The sequence below is a fragment of the Podarcis melisellensis genome (genome assembly GCF_964234715.1).
Source record: "Podarcis melisellensis genome assembly, chromosome: 8".
In the NCBI taxonomy this organism is placed as follows: Eukaryota; Metazoa; Chordata; class Lepidosauria; order Squamata; family Lacertidae; genus Podarcis; species Podarcis melisellensis.
In genome coordinates, this window is record NC_138540.1 from 51,179,796 (window position 1) to 51,198,983 (window position 19,188).

A 19,188-nucleotide genomic window follows, 5' to 3' on the forward strand; every position below is an offset into this window, starting at 1 on the left:
GACAGCAGTCAAGAAACCTGGAAACTGTAGTTGTTTATTCCTACTGTCAAAACTGAAGTTTGTTGCAAGTGCTGAGTGTTGTTTGGAGACCCCTATTCCCCTCACAGAGCTACAATTTCCAAAGTCAATCCAGTCAGTCCAGCTTCCCAGTGGACTCTGGGAATTGTAGCTGTCTGAGGGTAATAGGGGTCTCTTAACAACTCTCAGCACCCACAACAAACTGCAGCTCCCAGGATTCCCATCAATGACTGTTTAAAGTAGTATTATACTGCTTTAAATGTATAGTGCAGATGGGGTCAGAAATCAGCTTCCCACATTTTTGAGTAACATGGTTTAGGTGGGAACATGGTTTAGGGACCCCTAAGAAGCTGAAGAATGAACAAAAAGTCAAGGCTGATTTAAAATTATTATTATTATTTTACCTCAAACAAAGCCAAGTTTCTGTCATAATAATCTCCTCCTTTGCCAGGATCAGAATTGTTGAGGAAAGGACTGCTTTCTTTATGGTTGCCATGGCCTGTGGAAAGAAAAGAAGAAGATTCCAGATGATTTGTGGAAGAAGACAACCTCATAATTATGAGAAAAGGAAGAGACATAATTGGTACACTTTCATCGTTTTGTTTTCTTTTTCCACCAGCCTGTGATCTTAAAATTGATGGCTTTCAGAAATTTATTACCTTTGGAGAACTCTTTATTTCTCAGCTGACAAATATACATACACACGCACACACATGCACACTGCAAAGCATGCTGGGATGCTATCTAGTGCAGACTCTCACTACATGCGGAACGCCAGCCAGGACAGGGGTGAGAGGGAGTGTCATTACCCTATAGAGGGGTGGACAACCATTTTCCTGTTGAGGGCTGCATTCCCTGGCAGGGGCCACACACTGGGGGAGAAGGCAGAAACAAAAGTGTTCTGGATTAAGCAATCTGTAATAAAGCCTGTTGCACCCTGATGTACTCCGAACACTCTCTCAGAACACCCTCTTTCCCCATCTCTGCTCTAGCATTGACAATGGACCTTCCTCCAGTGGCCAGGAGGAGACCTTCGAGGGCAGACCTCTTCCTCCATCCACAGAGAGGGAGATCCACAAAATCCAATGGCCCCTGAGTAAGATTGCTCTGGAGAACACTTCAATAAGTACTAATACTTCTCAAAATGTGCCACCCTGCAGCATACATCCCATTGACTTTAAAGGATATGTAATTAATGTTAAAAACAACCTGCATTTGGAATTACACCTGCTATGAAAGGCTGTACCAAGAATTGTAAGAAAATCTTGATTAAAAACTTTGAAATTCCAACTTCAGCACAAATTTGAACTTCTAGCTTTAAGCTTTTGTTATAAGGAAAATCAAAGTGACCCAGAAAAACCCAGCCCAGCCCAGCCAACAACTCACTATTTGACCTAAGGGCTGCCACTCTTCAGTCAGTCTCAGTTACACATCTAAAATAAAGGGGTGAAAACAGTGGCCTGCTTTACTGAGATAACAAATGTCAAGAGCCTAGAATGTTTTCTGGTGCAAGTATTATACAAATGCTGATAAATTATAGGGGAGCTCTGCAACTTTAAATGTAGATTTCAGTCTTTCAAATCCACTATTTGTCACTAAAACCTGGACTTGCTCAATTCGAGTCCCACCAGCTATGTCCAAATTTCAAATAATATTTTCAGAAATCGCAAGATTAAAAAACAACAGTAGTAACAGCGATCTGTACACCCAGCTAGCCAAATGGCACAGAATCCATTCTGCCTCACAGATATTTATTTTCGGAGTTAAGAATTAAAACCAAGTATAAAAAAAGAGAGTCAAGTTTCCCATTAGCTTCTACACAGTAGTATCTTTACTTGGTTACTTAGTTATAGAACCTGATACTCTGAATTTGTTTGCTTTACAAACAAAAAAACCCTGCAATCTATTCAGGATTGTTTTAGATGGCTCTCAGCCAGGGAAAATTATGCTTGCCTGCTTCCAAATGAAATACAAGGAGGAAATGGAACCTTCAACTATTAAAGTAGAATAGCAGTATAACTGCTAATAAAGAAATATTTTGCCTTCCTTTTGACTGGATGATTTCTAAACCTGTCAGCATTCTGACTGATTGTGGAAATGGCAGAACAGGAGGCCCCATTCCACATAGTCATCAAGGCAAAATTTCAGACATCCTCACAAAAAGCTGAAGTATTCCAGAGAGGCAGAGTAGGATTGTTTGTTTGTTTGTTTGTTTGGTTTGTTTGTTTTTTGTTTACAAGGTTCACCAGCTACAGCCAGATGCAATGGTGAGACAAGCAAACATATGTAAACTAAAAAGTATTGAACACATTGCCTCTGAGCACATGCTCAACTCAGCAATTGGTGTTCAGTACCAGAACAAAGCTCACAAGTTTGTTCACAGACAAATCTACTCCTGGTTTCTCCAGCTCGCCAGACAAATTCTGCTTCAGCAGCTTCATTTGGGGGGTGGGGGGGTGGAGCATTTTAGTTGTTGCTGTAAAGCAGGGGTCAGCAAACTTTTTCAGCAGAGGGCCAGCCCACTGTCCCTCAGACCTTGTGGGGGGCCGGACAATATTTTGGAAGTGGAAAAAAATGAATGAATTCCTCTGCCCCACAAATAACCCAGAGATGCATTTTAAACAAAAGCACACATTCTACTCATGTAAAAACATGCTGATTCCCAGACCATCTGCGGGCCAGATTGAGATTGCGATTGGGCCAGATCTGGCCCCCGGGCCTTGGTTTGACTACCCATGCTGTAAAGAAATTGGAAGTCAGAGAGCCTTGCCAGAGAACCTACTGAAAATCACAGAGATCTACCAGTAGACTCTGATAAGAACATAAGAAGAGCCCTGCTGGATCAGGCCAGTGGCCCATCTAGTCCAGCATCCTGTTCTCACAGTGGCTGACTAGATGCCTATGGGAAGCCCCCCGAGTAGGACCTGAGAGCAGCAGCACTCTTCCTGCCCTCCCAGCAAGTGGCACTAAGAGGCATGCTGCCTTCGAGAGGGGAGGTAGAACAGAGCCTTATCCTCTATGAATTTGATTCTCTTTTAAAGCTATCCAAGTTGGTGGCCGTCACTACACATTCTGGAAGTGAATTCCTTAATTTAATTGTGTACTCTGCAAAGTTCTTTATTGTCACGTGAATTCTGGACCATACATCTGCAGCAACCCTCAGTTTCAAGCATTTTAACTGCAAGTTTGCTGATTTATAACTTACCTGAACCATCTAACCAAAAGTTGTTTAATACCCCTAATTCATGCGGAATTTGTTGAAATATTTAACTTTGTACTTGCAGAGTTATTCAGACTTTGGGTAATGTTTGGGTAATCCTGATTGCAGGATATTGCTCCATAAAGATATACAAATTTATTCCAAAAATATATGGTTATGCAAGCAGTGTCAGACATAATGAACTATGGTTATTTTTAAATAGTTTTATTCACTAGTTCATTTTGGCAAGTACTAGAGGGACAACTGAACTTGCATTTGCCAATGGGTAGGTCAATGTGGGTGGTGTTTGATGGCTGTCCGTCAGTCTCGGATCATGACTGATACACATGGGGAATATATTATTTCTTATTTCAACTGAGCAGACTTCAAATCATCCTTGCCTCAATCCTGGTGGCATAGCAGCTGGCAGTTGGCCAGAATGTGCTCATACATGCTGCCTTTGGCACCTGTGCCTCAGAGGCAAGCTGTAATAGTCGGTCAAAACAGTTCTCTGTATGAGCACCCTGTAGCATGCTGTCATCAGATCTGCTGCTGACCACCAGAGAGTGGCTCCCAAGTGTTGAAATGTAAGATTCTAGCCTTTCCAATGTTCAGTTGTAAGTGGTATTCATCATACCTGTTAAGGATTAATAGCATTAATCATTTTTGGATGTACTTACTCTGACCCACTTGCACAAGGTTTGCAACCTAAAGGTTGGGAAATACTGTATTATAGGAAATGCAGCCAGGTTAGAGGGCTAGTAGCCTGTGTGTGCTTATTTACAAGGTGGCCTTTTATGATATGTGGTTCTCTGTCTAAACATGTGCTTTCTCTTTGCTCTTTTCAAATCACTCCCATAAGTTCCAAATTCCTCCACTGTCAGCTCCAGAGTCAAAAGGTTTAAAGTCAAGTTCACAGCAAGGACATCCTATTTTAATCTCCATCGATATGTTGATTTGGGCATTGCAGACAGCGCATTAGATGAATTGTTATATTCTCAGTGGGAGTACATTACTACACTGGCAGAAACATTCATTAATCAAGATCACCTTCAGTTAAATATCTGACTAATCTGCACATTTCACAATTGCTTCAGCTCATAAAGCTTAAAAGTTAACACATTTCAAGGCCAGCTCCCCCTGTATTTGGATAAATGCTTTGTAACCAATGATTTTTTCAAGCAAACAAAAATCATGACTGTCTTATGTAACAGTGTTTTTTTGTTCGTTTGTTTGTTTGTTTTCACTATTCCAGCTGTCAGGTGTTATTTAACTTCTCCAGACACTCAACAGGAAAACCACCTTAAAAGCATCCAGCTAAACTTGCAAACAAAAGAGAAACAAGACACCTGCATGTTCACAAGTCGTAAAGTCATTCATCTTCAAGCACCTTCAGCTGTCTTCCATACAAGTGTTCTAAGAATATGCAGGGTGAAATGAGCATGACGAACATGTAAGCTTTGTGGAGTGCTAGCAGCTGCCCAGAAAGGATTCCCTTTTTACCATCCCACCTCCAAAGACATTGGCGTCTTTAGCAATTTTCATTTTTAGAACCAATCTCAGGACTAGCCTTTAGCATGTGTCACATGATATATTACAAGGCCAGGGGGCACACTGGCAACTAGACCATATTTGGGGAAGGACCATAGCTCAACAGTAAAGTTTGCATGCAGTAGTACACAAGTTCAATCCCCAGCATCTCCAGATTTCACAGAAAAATGGATTGCTTATGGGTTGCAGTCAGCTAAGTTATACTCACAGCAGATCCACTGAAATTAATGGACCTAAGTTAGTCATATTGTTTAATTTTGATGGGTCTTGTCCTGAGCATGACTAACAACCCTGTTCTCATTTGTTTCAGCATTTTAAAAGCTGCCTTTGTAAAACTATGAGAGATGGCAAAATGTAAAGAATGAATTGTACAAAGCATATTTGCTTCATACCTTTGGAGTGGCTGGGATTCCCTATTGAACACACACTCCATGGCAAACTCAGATTTGTTGACATGGAATGTGTGAAAAGGTCGTTTGTGACTCACTTTCCCATTCCTTCCTATAACAAGGGTTTAAGCCAACTTCAGTCGATGATTCCAGCTGCAACATATGTAAGTTCTCCAAAGCAAGCTGACGTCAAGAGTTTGATCTTCATTAGCAATATTGAATTTTGCTTCAGAATAGACCAATCAATTACTGGAAGCCTGAGGCATTTGTGTCTTAACTTTAGGAAATGCAGTTGCCAACACATGCCTTTTTTAAAAAAGGATTATTAAACACAACAGAATTTCATTTAAGGAATTAAGGGCTACCTCACATGGTTTGTTATTATTACCTAACCAAGCCCAAGACTTGCGACCCTTCTCTCTTGAAAATATTTGAAAAATTTATGCAATAGCCAAAAGTAACTCAACTAAAATATTTGACTGGGGCTGAAAAATAATAATTCATATGCCATTAAGTGTATTTTGGTTGCAATCCTACACCTACTTACCTGGAAGCCCATTAAATGTAACGGAACTGAGTTCTGACTTGACATGTAATGTATAGCTATGATTGAGCTGTTCAGGATGGTTTAAATGCTAGATTTTTTAAAGTTAAAGGTTTTTCAGGGCACACTGCCGTCACAAGGCACTTTACAACTGGAGTATGAAGATGGGAGATCAGGAACTACTGGCAGATCTCTGAGTGACTTGGAATACAGCAAAAAGAATTGGCCTCCCAACAATGGGTCCTTAACAATGGCAACAAAAACAATTGCACCCCCCCCCCAAAAAAATTATACTGCTGCAATGAAGAAAGCTTGGAGTGGGGTAGAGAAGAGAGGAAATTTCGTGCAGTAATAAGACTGTAAGCTCCATTACTTTCTGGTGCTCAAAAGAGACTTGGGAATCAGGAATCTTTCCTTCTAAGTGAATGTCTTTTACACCATGCTCTAGTTGGTGCATCTAGAGCAGGCATCCCCAAACTCGGCCCTCCAGATGTTTTGGAACTACAACTCCCATCATCCCTAGCTAACAGGACCAGTGGTCAGGGATGATGGGAATTGTAGTCCCAAAACATCTGGGGGTAAGAGTTTGGGGATGCCTGCTCTAGAGGAAAGATCTAACAAGCCTTAAGTCTGTCCAGGGCTGGTTTACAAGATTCTTAAAGCACACGAAAATGTAATTACAACACATCACAACAGCAGCTAAGGATTTTTCCAAGTGAAGGACAATTCAACCAAACACAAGCTTGAATAAATGTGTCTACAAAACATTCAGACAAGTTCAAAGCTTTAATATTATTATTTTGATAATCATAATTGATTATTTATATGTCGCCTATCTATCTGGGTTGCCCCAGCCACTCTGGGCGGCTTCCAACAAATTAAAACGTCACACACAGTTTAGGGTGATTGAATGTATTTTAAGATACAGTAGTCCAATAGGCTACCCTTGCATTATACTGTATATTGAAGGAACTGAAAACTAGCAGCATGCTTATTTTAGCATGTCTGAAGAACTGTGCTCAGCACATGCAGAAGTTATTTACAACTTCAATTTTAGATCTGGAAGGTATCATACCCATTCCAATTGCCCAATTATAGAATCACAGAATTGTTAAGTTGGAAGGGACCCCAAGCTTCATCTAGTCCAAGTCTCTGCAATGCAGGAATCACAGTTAAAGAATCCCTGACAGATGGTCTTCCAACCTCTGCTTTAAAATCTCCAGTGAAGGAGAGCCCACCAACCTTCGAGGTGCATTGTGTTCAATACACATGCTATAGTGTATATTTCCAAAAATGGAAACAAAAAACAAAAGGAATCAATAACTACCCATTTCAAATGCTGCCACCTGAAGGATTCTACAAGAGAAACAACTCTGCTTCAGAAAGAAAGAAAGAAAGAAAGAAAGAAAGAAAGAAAGAAAGACCAAACCACAGAAATATTACAGGTCCCAAATCAAGGAATACCTACCCCTCAGCAAGAACCCTTTGCCTTTCTCTGCAACGGGGCTCACCATTCTCCTTCTCCTTCCAGTCCTTTAGACCACATTTAGCACCAGGTATTTGTGAAGCACCAGGGTGCCAAGAACAAAAGCAAAACAGATTCAGTTGTGTACTTCCCTGGAATGGACACCAACAGTCTCTGACTACCGGCTGCACAGCTGCATGGTATTGATCAGCCAAGCACACTACATAGGGCTCCGGATCATCAGGCGAAATCAAAACCAATATGACCCTGATGGTGTAACCCCTCCAAGCCTCACTGCCAAACATGAGCTACAGTGGTACCTCGGGTTAAGTACTTAAATCGTTCCAGAGGTCCATTCTTAACCTGAAACTGTTCTTAACCTGAAGCACCACTTTAGCTAATGGGGCCTCCTGTTGCCACGCCGCTGCCACACGATTTCTGTTCTCATCCTGAAGCAAAGTTCTTAACCCGAGGTACTATTTCTGGTTTAGTGGAGTCTGTAACCTGAAGCGTATGTAACCTGAAGCATATGTAACCCAAGGTACCACTGTATTAAAGAAGATGACAGAAGATGTTTCAGTGGTCACTGAAATCTAAAGCCTTGTGGCAGTGGTGGCTAGTACCCATTAAGACTAGCAGGGTGGAAGGCAGAGATGCAATCAGAGCCAACAACAGCTTATTCTATTTTTGCCCCCCCCCCATTGTATTATATAATGGCAGCACCAAGACAAGGGAGGAGGAAGGAAGCTGGCAGGCAGGTGGGGGGGGGGTTGGCTGAGAACAAACTGAGGTTGTTGGGGTAGAAGAAGAAGAAGAAGAGTTTGGATTTGATATCCCGCCTTTCACTCCCTTTAAGGAGTCTCAAAGCGGCTAACATTCTCCTTTCCCTTCCTCCCCCACAACAAACACTCTGTGAGGTGAGTGGGGCTGAGAGACTTCACAGAAGTGTGACTGGCCCAAGGTCACCCAGCAGCTGCATGTGGAGGAGCGGAGACGCGAACCCGGTTCCCCAGATTAGAGACTACCGCTCTTAACCACTACACCACACTGGGTAGTGGTCGCTTGCCCTAATAGACCAGCACCTACTGCCTTGTGGTATGCAGAAACAGCACACCTACAGTGCAAATAAATCCCTTTCTGAATGGTGATAGCTCCCAGATAAAAATAAAATTACATTTTACAGATAACAGAAAGATGCAAGTGCACACAAGCAAAGAGGGTTGTGCTTTCCAAAGCAAGACAACCGATTCCCACCCACCCCAAAGCTTACAAACCAAAGAATGATAATGGCGGAGAATAGAGGATTGGGGAAAGATACAGGACAACCTTGTGATTTGGTAAAGGATGTTCACAAGTGCCCAGAGTACACCCTCTGAATGCATTAGGGCTCAGCTTCAGTCTTTGGTATCTCCAGCTGAAATTATATCAAGTAGCAGAGCTAGGTAAAGAAGAATCCTTCTGCCTGAGCCTTTGGAGAGCCACTGTGTATTACAGTAGAGGCTACTGGAAAGGCAGGACTCAATACAACACCATTTCAGAGGGTCTTCGGGAGCAACTGGAGATCTCTAAGAAAACAAATCCCAGTTTCCTAGGCTACCTTGGAGAAGCCATAAATAGTAAGACAGTTACAAAATAAGTAAATATTGCCAATATAGGCGTGTCCTTAGGTTTAAACCATTGGCTAGTCATTAGGGGTAGGGAACCTGTGGTCCTCCAGATCTGGACTCTGTGAGAATCTGTGGTTCTCCAATCTTGGACTACAACCCCCATCATCCCCAGCCATCATAGCCAGCTCTCAGGAATTATGAAAACGGCAGCCCAACAGTATCTGCAGGGGAAGGGTATTTCCTTTCTTTCTTTTTGGGTGGCTAATCCTCTGCTGGGCATTTTGCCAAACCATCACCAAGGAGAGACGGCTCCTTCTGGTCAGTCAAGCAAGAAGAATGCTGAAGAGTTGAGCAATAATTTGGGGGGGTGGGGAAGAGGACACATATATACACTCATCAACTGGGCTGATGTTTTATGGCAAAACATGTGGCCATACAGATGTTGATTAACCACAACTCCCGTCTTCCTTGACCACTGGCTAGGTTGGCTTGCGCTGGAGTCTAGCAACACCTGAGTCTAAGAGCCCTGCTAGATCAGGTCAAAGGCCCATCTAGTCCAGCATCCTGTTCACGCAGTTGCCAACAAGATGCCCATGGGAAGCCCACAAGCAGGACCTTCAGCACTCCCCACACTTGTGATTTCCAGCAACCGGCATTCAGAGAAATTCTGCCTCATAACAGTAAAGGCCTTCGTGGCTAGCATCAACTGACAGCCTTATGTTCCATCAATTCGCCTAATCCTCTTTTAAAGTCATCCAAGTTGATGGATGACTATGGGCTGTGAAGACCTACTTCCTCTTCCAGCATTCAGCTTCCTTGGATGTTCACGGGTTCTAGCACTATGGGGAAGAAAATCTTCTCTTTCTCCACAGCTGGCATAATCTTATACACCTCCTTAATGTCCCTTGTTATTACCCACTCCTGTCTTTAAAGGTGTACACATTTTAGGGAGCCTAAACCAATGAATGGCATCCAAACCAAAGCCATGCAAATAAACCCACAAGTACCAGCTATTACCATACTGCCTGCCCATCCATGCCAACACTGCAGAGTGCAATGCAAGGTGTCAACTTGGCTTGTTTGGCTGCTATCCATGCTATGACCATGCAGGTTTTACATGACACTCTCCCATCTGGCATCTTCCTAAAGTAGTAACAATCATAACAGCTTTTGTACATCTAGGCTGGTTGCCAGAAAGCTATTTACGTTTGCCACAGCAGAGGCAGATTTAAGGGAGTGCACTGGGCATGGAGCCTTTGAGACGCCACAACTATGATGTTGAATGAAAGGTGAGACACGGGAGGGTGAATTTTGGCATCGCTGAAATTTGAGGCGCCAAGGTCTGCCGCTGGCCGTAGACCATCAGACAAGTGAATTCCATCATACATGATGCTGCTATCAAAAGCTACCAGAATGTGGAAGAATACAAAAGGGATTCAATCACAGACTTGCCAGCTCTTGCAATTTAAGACTTCAAGGATGATCTCATTTTCACTCAAGTAAACCAGGTTAGCAAAGGCTAACTTGAATGACTTGAATGCACAAACCAGCCATCACAGTTCCAACACCACAGACATAATTTTTGCATCAGTACCGTATCAATACACAATACTTTTTGATGAAGACAGTTCACACATTCAATGCTTGTGGCAAAGAAATCAAGTGATAGACAAGCATGTTGGAGCTGGTTCTGCAATGTTGCATCATGCAACACAAATGTGCCTTTGCAGGGGGACAGGCACTGCATGCCTGCTGTGAGCCCCACCTATAGGAGAAGCATGGACCACTCTAGCCAAAACATCGCTCAATCTCCTCCTCATTTCCCCCAAGACACAACAGGAGTTTTGCAAATATTGGATAGGGCAACTGCAATTAACATGCTGGAGCCTCTCTCTCTCTTTAACACAACACATTCTTGGGCTTCTATTTCAGCAATTTAAACTATGCAACAGCAAGGCTCAACAAGTTAGCCCTCTTGGAGAATTAACACAGCTCAGCAAAACAAACTCCTTGTTTTTGAAATGTGAATATGAGGTGAGGCTTTGATCACACAAAACTTGCATCCAGATGTATAGACAGACAGACAGACAGACAGACAGACAGACAGACACACGACACTTCACTTCACACAGGCCTTGTTTCCTGCAGAGAGCTAAATCCACTGCCATGTGAGAAGTACAGTGTGAGCATTCATTTTGTCCTGAAAACACTTACATTGGGCGGTTTCCATGTGCATGAAACACAATGGCCTTAGGCCACTGCAAGAAACTAATCCTCATTTTAGTTTTCTCCTTTGGCAGCTATGCCTCTTGGACAGAAATTTCTACAAAGGTCTCATTAGTTTATATGGCTAGCGATGGGGGAGCTGATGATGACTGAAGCATGGAAATACATAGTGTACTGAATGGGGCAGATTGCATGGGCCTCTCTAACCAGAAGGTGGTCCAAACTGATAAATCAATGGGAAGGACCTGAAATATCACTGCATGTGGCCACATCCCTCAAATCCCCCATGACTGCTGAGAACTCCAGGATTGACTCCTGAATACCAGCCTACTTGCGGAGACAAAATGAGACACATAAAACCTATGCATAGTGTTCGAAAACTGCAGAAGTAAAGTACTCCTGAAAAATCCCTAAATGGTTACCTTGAACACCTTTGCTCATGTGTATGGATTTGGTAATTGTAGGTAAAGTTAAAGGGACCCGGGACCATTAGGTTCAGTCGTGACCAACTCTGGGGTTGTGGTGCTCATCTCGCTTTATTGGCTGAGGGAGCCGGCGTACAGCTTCCAGGTCATGTGGCCAGCATGACTAAGCCTCTTCTGGCGAAATAGAGCAGCGCATAGAAACGCCGTTTACCTCCCAGCAGGAGCAGTACCTATTTATCTACTTGCACTTTGACATGCTTTTGAACTGGTAAGTTGGCAGGAGCAGGGACTGAGCAACAGGAGCTCACCCTGTCGTGGAGATTCGAACCGCCAACCTTCTGATCGGAAAGTCCTAGGCTCTGGTTTAACCCATAGCACCGACTAAATGGTTGGAAATAGGGTCTTTTAAAAAGCAGATTTCCCAACTACACAAATTCCCCATAAGACTTCCCACACTAAAAAAAAGAAAGATAATTATATGACATAATTAGGCTAGCAGGCTAGAGGTCCTCAATCCCAATCAAATCCTTTAAATACAACAATCTACAAAGCATCCTGCATGCAAAGAATAAGAACACACACAACAGAAACCAGAACATTTCATCATCTAGCCCAGTGGTCTTACACTGCTCTAGACTTGAGACTCACCTCTGATTCCCAATCTGCAAAATGGGACCCAATTGTACATTTTCACTCTTGATTTATAAACAGTGCTAGCAATGCATTACTATTCATTATAAAATGGCAACTCACAAAGCACTATTCTTAGCCTTGCCTTAGTACTAAATGAAAGCCAGTGATGCTGACATTTGATCTTAGCTGAAAGGCCAAGAAGCGATTGACAGACTCACAATTTCAGTCTGACACCTGGGCATGTTTCTTCTAGGATTTTTTATTATTATCATTATTTTAGGGTTACTATGGTTGGTACCAAACAGCAGGAAGCAGATGACAGCAACAGTTGCCAATTCTGGGTATCATTTACTAACCAAAATCCTACACTTTTGTGATGTTAGTACTTGCATCACATTAGAGCCCAATTAATTGTTTCTGGAACTCATATCTTAATTCCAGAGATTGTGTAATTTTCTTACTAACCTCTCAATCAGTTTCAGCATTTTTTAAATGCCTCCAATGTCTTAACAGTCAAAAATTGTAAAATATCTTCCTGGCATTGAGGTTTTTCATTAAAGCAACTGAACACATCTATAAGGTATGCCAATCTTAAAAAGCCACATTTATGAGTTGTCAAATAAAAAAAGCATATGTCGGTGATTTATTTCTCAAAAACTTCAGAACTTCATGCTGAAGCACTTGTGATCACATTTACGTGTAACAACAGTTTTGCGTTCAGAACCCATTTCTTTGCTGAGAACTTCTATCCAGAGTACTAGATTTAATTTTCGATTTCCGCACGCTTTCCTAGAACAGAATTAAGGATTTCACTCATGTTTGGTCCAGTCATACTGAGGTGGATTACAACATGGTGGTGGCAGCTTTGTTGCAACCCACCTGGTGTGGCCTCAGGACCCACCTGTGGATCCCAACTGACAGGTAGAAGACTATGACTAGCCCATGCCAACATATAAACAGAACAAACACCCTGAACAGGAACAGAGAAAGCTGCTTTATACAGAGACAGGCCATTGATCCATCTAGCTCCACTGACTGGCAGCAGCTCTCCAGGGTCCCAGGCAGGGGTTTTCCCAGGGATTGAACCTGGGGCTTTCTGTACACAGAGCTCGTGCTGAAGCCTTTCCCCTTGTAAGACTTTGCAAAAAAAACAAACCCAGGATGCTTGGTTTGCCATGCTGCAAATAAATCTATCCTGTTAAGGTGGAGAACATTATCAACAAGTAAAAACACTTAAGATTTTTTATTCCAAGCACAGAAGTCCCACCAACATACACAAAACTTGGAAACCACTTACCAGTACCAGCTCTTATGCTGCTGTTGTGCTGAGTGTCGCCCATTCTGTGACATTTGCTTATAAAAGGAAATAATGAGTGCAAAGGGGTTGTATGTTCTTTGCTGGCCAAGAGATCAGGAAACGGCCTTAATCTCCACTTAGCAGGGGGCTTCACTGCTGCAAACAAGCCAGGTTTAAGCTGTTCATTAAAGGGTAATCAGGTAGCTTTTTTTCCTTTTTCTTTTTTTTTGCAGCAGAGGGTAGAAGAGTGGCCACTGCTGCTGAGAGAGGCAAGGGTACCAACCAAGCTGTGAACCAGGAGGCCCAGAGTTCACATTTCACTTTGCCAATGAACACACTAGATGGCTCTTTAGGACCACATTTCCCAACAAAAGTGGGTTCACTGAGCATGATCCAGACATATGAAAAACAAAACAAACGCATCCATGGGAGATGGCAAAGCCAGAGTGGCTGGGGAAACCCAGCTAGATGGGTGTGATATAAATAATAATAATAATAATAATAATGCGAGGAACTCTTCTTTCTATTTTCCTTCTCAGTATCTACCCGCTCCCCAACAGTGCAGTTCCTATTTATTTTCCATAGCTGGTGGGAAAAGCTGCAGGGATGTATATAAGGACATAAGAGCTTTCTTGACCAGGCCAATGACCCATCTAGTCCAACATCCTGTTCTCAGTAGCCAAACAAATGCCTGTGGGAAATCCACAAGCAGAATCTGAACACAGATTTTCCTGTGGCTTCTTGCAACTGTTATTCAGAAGCATTGCTGCCTCCAACTGTAGAGGCTAGCAGTCATCAATAGCCTCCTCCATGAATTGGTCTAATCCTCTTTTAAAGCCATCTAGGTTGGTGACCATCACTGTCTCCTGTGGCAGGAAGTTCCAAAGTTTAGCTATGCACTTTCTAAGAAATGCTTTGGTTTTATCTTCCAACATTTAGCTTCACTGGCTGTCCATGAGTTCTAAGTGTTAGGCGAGAAAGAAAAGCTGTTCTCTATCCACATGCATAATTTTATAAACTTCTATGAGGTCACCTCTTATGCTGCAATCATTCTTCCTAGGGGAGTCACTTCCATCCCCTTCATAATTTTGGTTGCCCTTTTTCTGAACCTTTTCCAACTTTACAATATCCTTTTTGAGGTGAGGCAACCAGAACTGTACACAGTAAAATTATCAAGGAACAGCTGTAGCTCAATGGCAGAGCACCTTCTTTGCGCACAGGAAGTCCCAGGTTCAACCCACAGCTTCTCCAGACGGTGCTAGGATGTCCCCTGCCTGAAACCCTGGAGAGCAGCTGCTAGTCAGTGTAAACAATACTGAGTTATATGATCCAATGGTCAGACTTGGCACAAGGCAGCTGCGTTAGCAGTCAATCTTCCAGCTGCAAATTACAACATCCTGGAAGGCTGTTTATAATACTGTTTGCTCACCACACAAGTCCTTCCAATACACTTGAAAAGTCCAGATATAATTACATGACTGCTCATTTACCTGACTGACTTGGAAGACATTAGAAAATTAAGATGACACCTCCCCTTGGATGTGACAGGCAGGATCTTCAAAACTTTGCCACCGCCTCCTCCCCCAGAACAAACGTAATAGGCTAGTTTCTAGAGTCCTATTTTCCAGATCATCCTTGCCTCAGAGAATTGGGGGGGGGGGGGGGAATCAGCTTTGCCTCAGGCCTCACAAGGCTGTTGAAAGGGTTACGGCGATGAACATGAAGCACTTTGAAGATTAGAAAGTGCTATATAAATGCAAAGTAATAGTATTATAATCTTTACTAATAACTAGGGCTGCACAGAGATGTGGAGGCTAGGGGAGGGGCAATTCCTCCTACCCCCACCCCACCCAGCCTTCTCTAGTGATGACTGGGCAATTAATTTGTTAGTCCAAATGAGAAAAAAACATATTTTGACCTAGCTAAGAAAATGCCCCAAATTAATTGATCAATATATATTTTTAACTTAATTATTTTTAATGTAAAAGAAATTTTATTATTATTATTATTACTTTAGAATGAGTTTTTCTGTTCGATCACTGGCATCTCCAGGTAGGGCAGGAAAAGACTTCTTCCCAAAACCTTGGAGAACTGATGCCACAAAGCTAGTGAAGATACCAGAAAGCTATATAGCCCAATGGCCTGAGTCGGTATTAGGCAGATTTCTACGCTCCTAATAATCTAATGTAACTTGGAATCAGTAGCAGCCTAAGAATGTCGCACGCAACATCCGTTAGCTACAGCTTGCCCACACACATCTGTCTGTAGATGGTAGAAAGAGCTAGGTCAGAAGATGAGGCAGCTTCCTCATCAGTTTGCACCCTTCAAGCTGTCAATGAAATCCAGCCCCACCATATGCCTCTTTCCCTTTGATCTGCCTACCCCAGGGTCGAGAGCAAGAGTATTTCCAGATGGGACAGCCATTTTCAGTTTTCTTAGCAACTTTCAATCTCTACTGCTGGATCTGTGCAGGCAGGCCACAAGGAGGTCAGAGGCTGGGCCAGCAGGCATGGCCCCACCCTACCAGACATTGATCTGTAAATACCATGAACCTGTGTGCAGAGATGGGGTGGAGAACACTTTTCTGCCCAAGGGAAGGCTGCCTTGTAGGCAGCCTTCTGGGGGGCATGTACCAGTGGTGAAATGGGGCAGAACAAATGTAATATGCTAGTTTCTACACAAATGTACACACCCTTCTCCAACCAGGCAAGCAAAAGGCATTTTCAGCCTCAAGCTAGCCACCGCAGTATAACCAACCTCCAGATGAGTTTCCCAAAGCTCTGACGCATTTCAGCTCTGTGTATTTAAAACCTCTACTTCCAAAACAAGTGTGACCAAGCAAGTTACACACATCATGTTTAAAAAGTTAAAAATGGTTCCTCACATGATTCCTAACCCATAGTTCATAAGATTATTATTTTTTAAAATTGAAAGATATTGATATAAGAAGAACCTATTTGATTGCTGGACTGGAAAGGCCAGCCTCCAGTACATCTGATTGCATTAATGCTGCCATGTCTGCAAACTAAAAGAATTTATGCACCTGGCAATCAGACAGTAAAGTCAACAGTGGCACACTCCCAAACTAGGTCAGTGACAGCCTGCCTTATTAGCGTTTTCAGATCAACAAACAAAAGTTACTGGAAGATACACAACTTTCTGCAGGACACCAAATGCAGCTTTGTCACACCTGAGTTGGCAAAATACAAAAATGACACTGGCTCTCTTTGTAGAGGAGAACTAATCATTTTATAATGCAACCTTATGCATGTTTACTTACCCTAGCTGTGTAGCAGTCAGCCCAGAGCACAGAAAACTGTCTTATATCGAGTTAAACCATTGGTCAATCTATCTCAGTTTTGTCTGCACAGATTGACATTGGTTTTAGACAGGAGTCTCTCCCCAGTTCTACTCAGAGATGTCAGTGATTGAACCTGGAACCTCTGACTGCAAAACAGATGCTCTAGCACTAAGCTGTGGCCCTTCCTCATCACCCTCCCCAAACCGAAAGCTGGGGTGGAGAGGAGATTGTTCCTGATCGCTCATGGAGGTATAACAAAAAAAGCCAGTGACAACAAGGGGAAACAAGGTCATGGCAACCACCAGCTTAACTTGGTTACCAAAACCAGCCAAAAAATGGCAGCTCTCTATACACAGGTAAGTGTGCATAAGGACTGTATTGCTTCACACACCAAAGGGGGAGGGAAGATATCATAGTAGACAACCCAGCTCAGGAGGAAAATAATTTTTAAAAGAGCAAAGAAACACAAGGCACATTGGCACGAACCAGGGAAATAAATTGCTCCGGGGGTGGGGGGAGAAGAAAAGTTAAATGTTGACGCACGCAGAGAAGCTGGGCCTTTGAAGGTGCAGCAAGCTGAGACAAAGCCTCATCTGTCTTTAGAGGCTTCCATGCAGCAACAGGGAGAAAGCTTTTGAAATTAATCTTATTAAAGCAGCACATCCAAGTCACCCGGATATTTAGTATCTCATATGATCTCCTGAATTTCTGCTAACAAATAATAATAATAATGAATAAACCTTTATTGTCACTACACTACCTGTGTGCAGTGAAATTAAACGAGCCCCCCCCCCCACATACACTCAATCTTGTTCGAGCTCTGTGTGCTTGTCAGAAGTCAATTACACCACTATTTTTTTTTCATTCAGCAGCTCAACAGCCCATGGATAAAACCTATTCTTTAACCTGTTGGTGCGGCTGACTATACTTCTGTATCTCCTGCCCGAAGGTAGGAGATTAAAGAAGTGCTGGCCAGGGTGTGAGTCGTCCCTAAGAATTTTCCTCGCTCTCCTGAGGCAGCGGTCTCCCACGATGTCATCTAGTGAACTCCGAGGACAGCCCATGATGTCATGTGCTGTATGCACCACCCTCTGTAGGGACTTCCTGTCTGTGGCTGTCAAACCAGCATACCACACTTTATACAGTATGAAAGGACACTTTCTATTGTGGCCCGGTAGGAGGAGATCGTCAATTTTTGTTTGACATTGTTCCTTCGCAAGACCCTGAGGAAATGGAGTCTCTGTTGGGCCTTCCTAACCACCTAACCAACCAACAGCAGATTCACACTCCACAACTACCACAGAACTCTTTGGAACCCTGTAGACTCAGCCATAACACCCTCAAACCTGATTGGCTCAGAGAAAAATAGGAAGCTGTCTTACACCAGAGCAGATGATTTGTGCATCTAGTGCAGTGTTCTTTAATCTGATTGGCAGCTGCTTTCCAGCTCATTTGGCAGAAAAGGGTCTTCCTGACCACCTAAGACCCCTTTAACTGAAGATTCCAGGGGCAAACTATATGGTCTGTCACTGAGCTATGCTCCCTCCCTTCCCACAGCAACGGTTTTTCTTTGGATACATAACCACTGAAATTGTCTTAGTATTGTATTATTCTTTCATTGCAACTTGCCCTGAGACCTTATTATAGCGAAAGGTGGGTAAGAGTCAGTAAGTATCATTGGTTAGAGGGTATTGAACTAGGCCTGGGAGACAGGGGTTCAAATCCCCAGTGACCTTGGGCCAGTCGCTATCTCACAGCCTAACCTTCCTTACAGGGTTGTTGTTGTTGAGGATAAAATGGGGGAGGAAGAGAACTCTGATGCACACCACTTTAAGCTTCTTGGAGGAAAGGTAGGGTATAAACACAATAAATAATTCCTATAGAGAAAATAGCTTCTTCTTCTCCTTCTCCTTCTCCTTCTCCTGTGCTTCCCCTCCCACCCAAACTCACACTATTACCCTCTCATCTGGTATTGTTTATAATTCTGTTTATCACATTTCTGCATTCCAAAAAATCTTCAAATACCTCAGGTTAACAAATATGAGATTCTTCACATTTTATCATTACAACAAGCCTTTGAGGTAGAATAAAGGAAGAAGGCAGTGGCTGGCCCAAGGTTTTCCAGTAAACTCCTTCAGGACAGGATATAAATGAACAAGTGAATAAACAAACTTTGCGACTAATGCAGGGACTGAAAATGAAATGTCCCCTCCCCCCCCCAACACACTTATAGTTTGCCACTGAATCTACTACCGGAGAACATCCATGGATGTGCCTGACATACATTTAGGCCTGTTTGCCTTCTTGCTGGTCAAAAATATTGTTCATAGCATCAGGAACTTATGTGCACCCAACTACTGCTGTACATATGTGACAACAATGACATGGCACATAAATACATGCAAACATTTCAGCGACACTGCGTCACTCTAGTTGCAGGGGACACTACAGGCAAGCTTACCTATACTCCTTCTGTTGCCCCATTGCCTCTGCAACAATGGGGTGATTTATTACAGTTTTATCCCACATTTAC

General features: G+C 42.8%; 1 protein-coding gene across 1 annotated transcript in view; it reads right to left on the reverse strand.

Annotated features, from left to right (window-relative positions):
• Positions 1 to 19,188, reverse strand: part of SLC12A4 (solute carrier family 12 member 4) — a 58,683-nt gene that overhangs the window by 33,149 nt on the left and 6,346 nt on the right. The window contains exon 2 of the mRNA XM_081920270.1: positions 423 to 517. Coding sequence (XP_081776396.1) covers positions 423 to 517 — 95 coding nt within the window. The remainder of the gene's footprint in view (positions 1 to 422; positions 518 to 19,188) is intronic.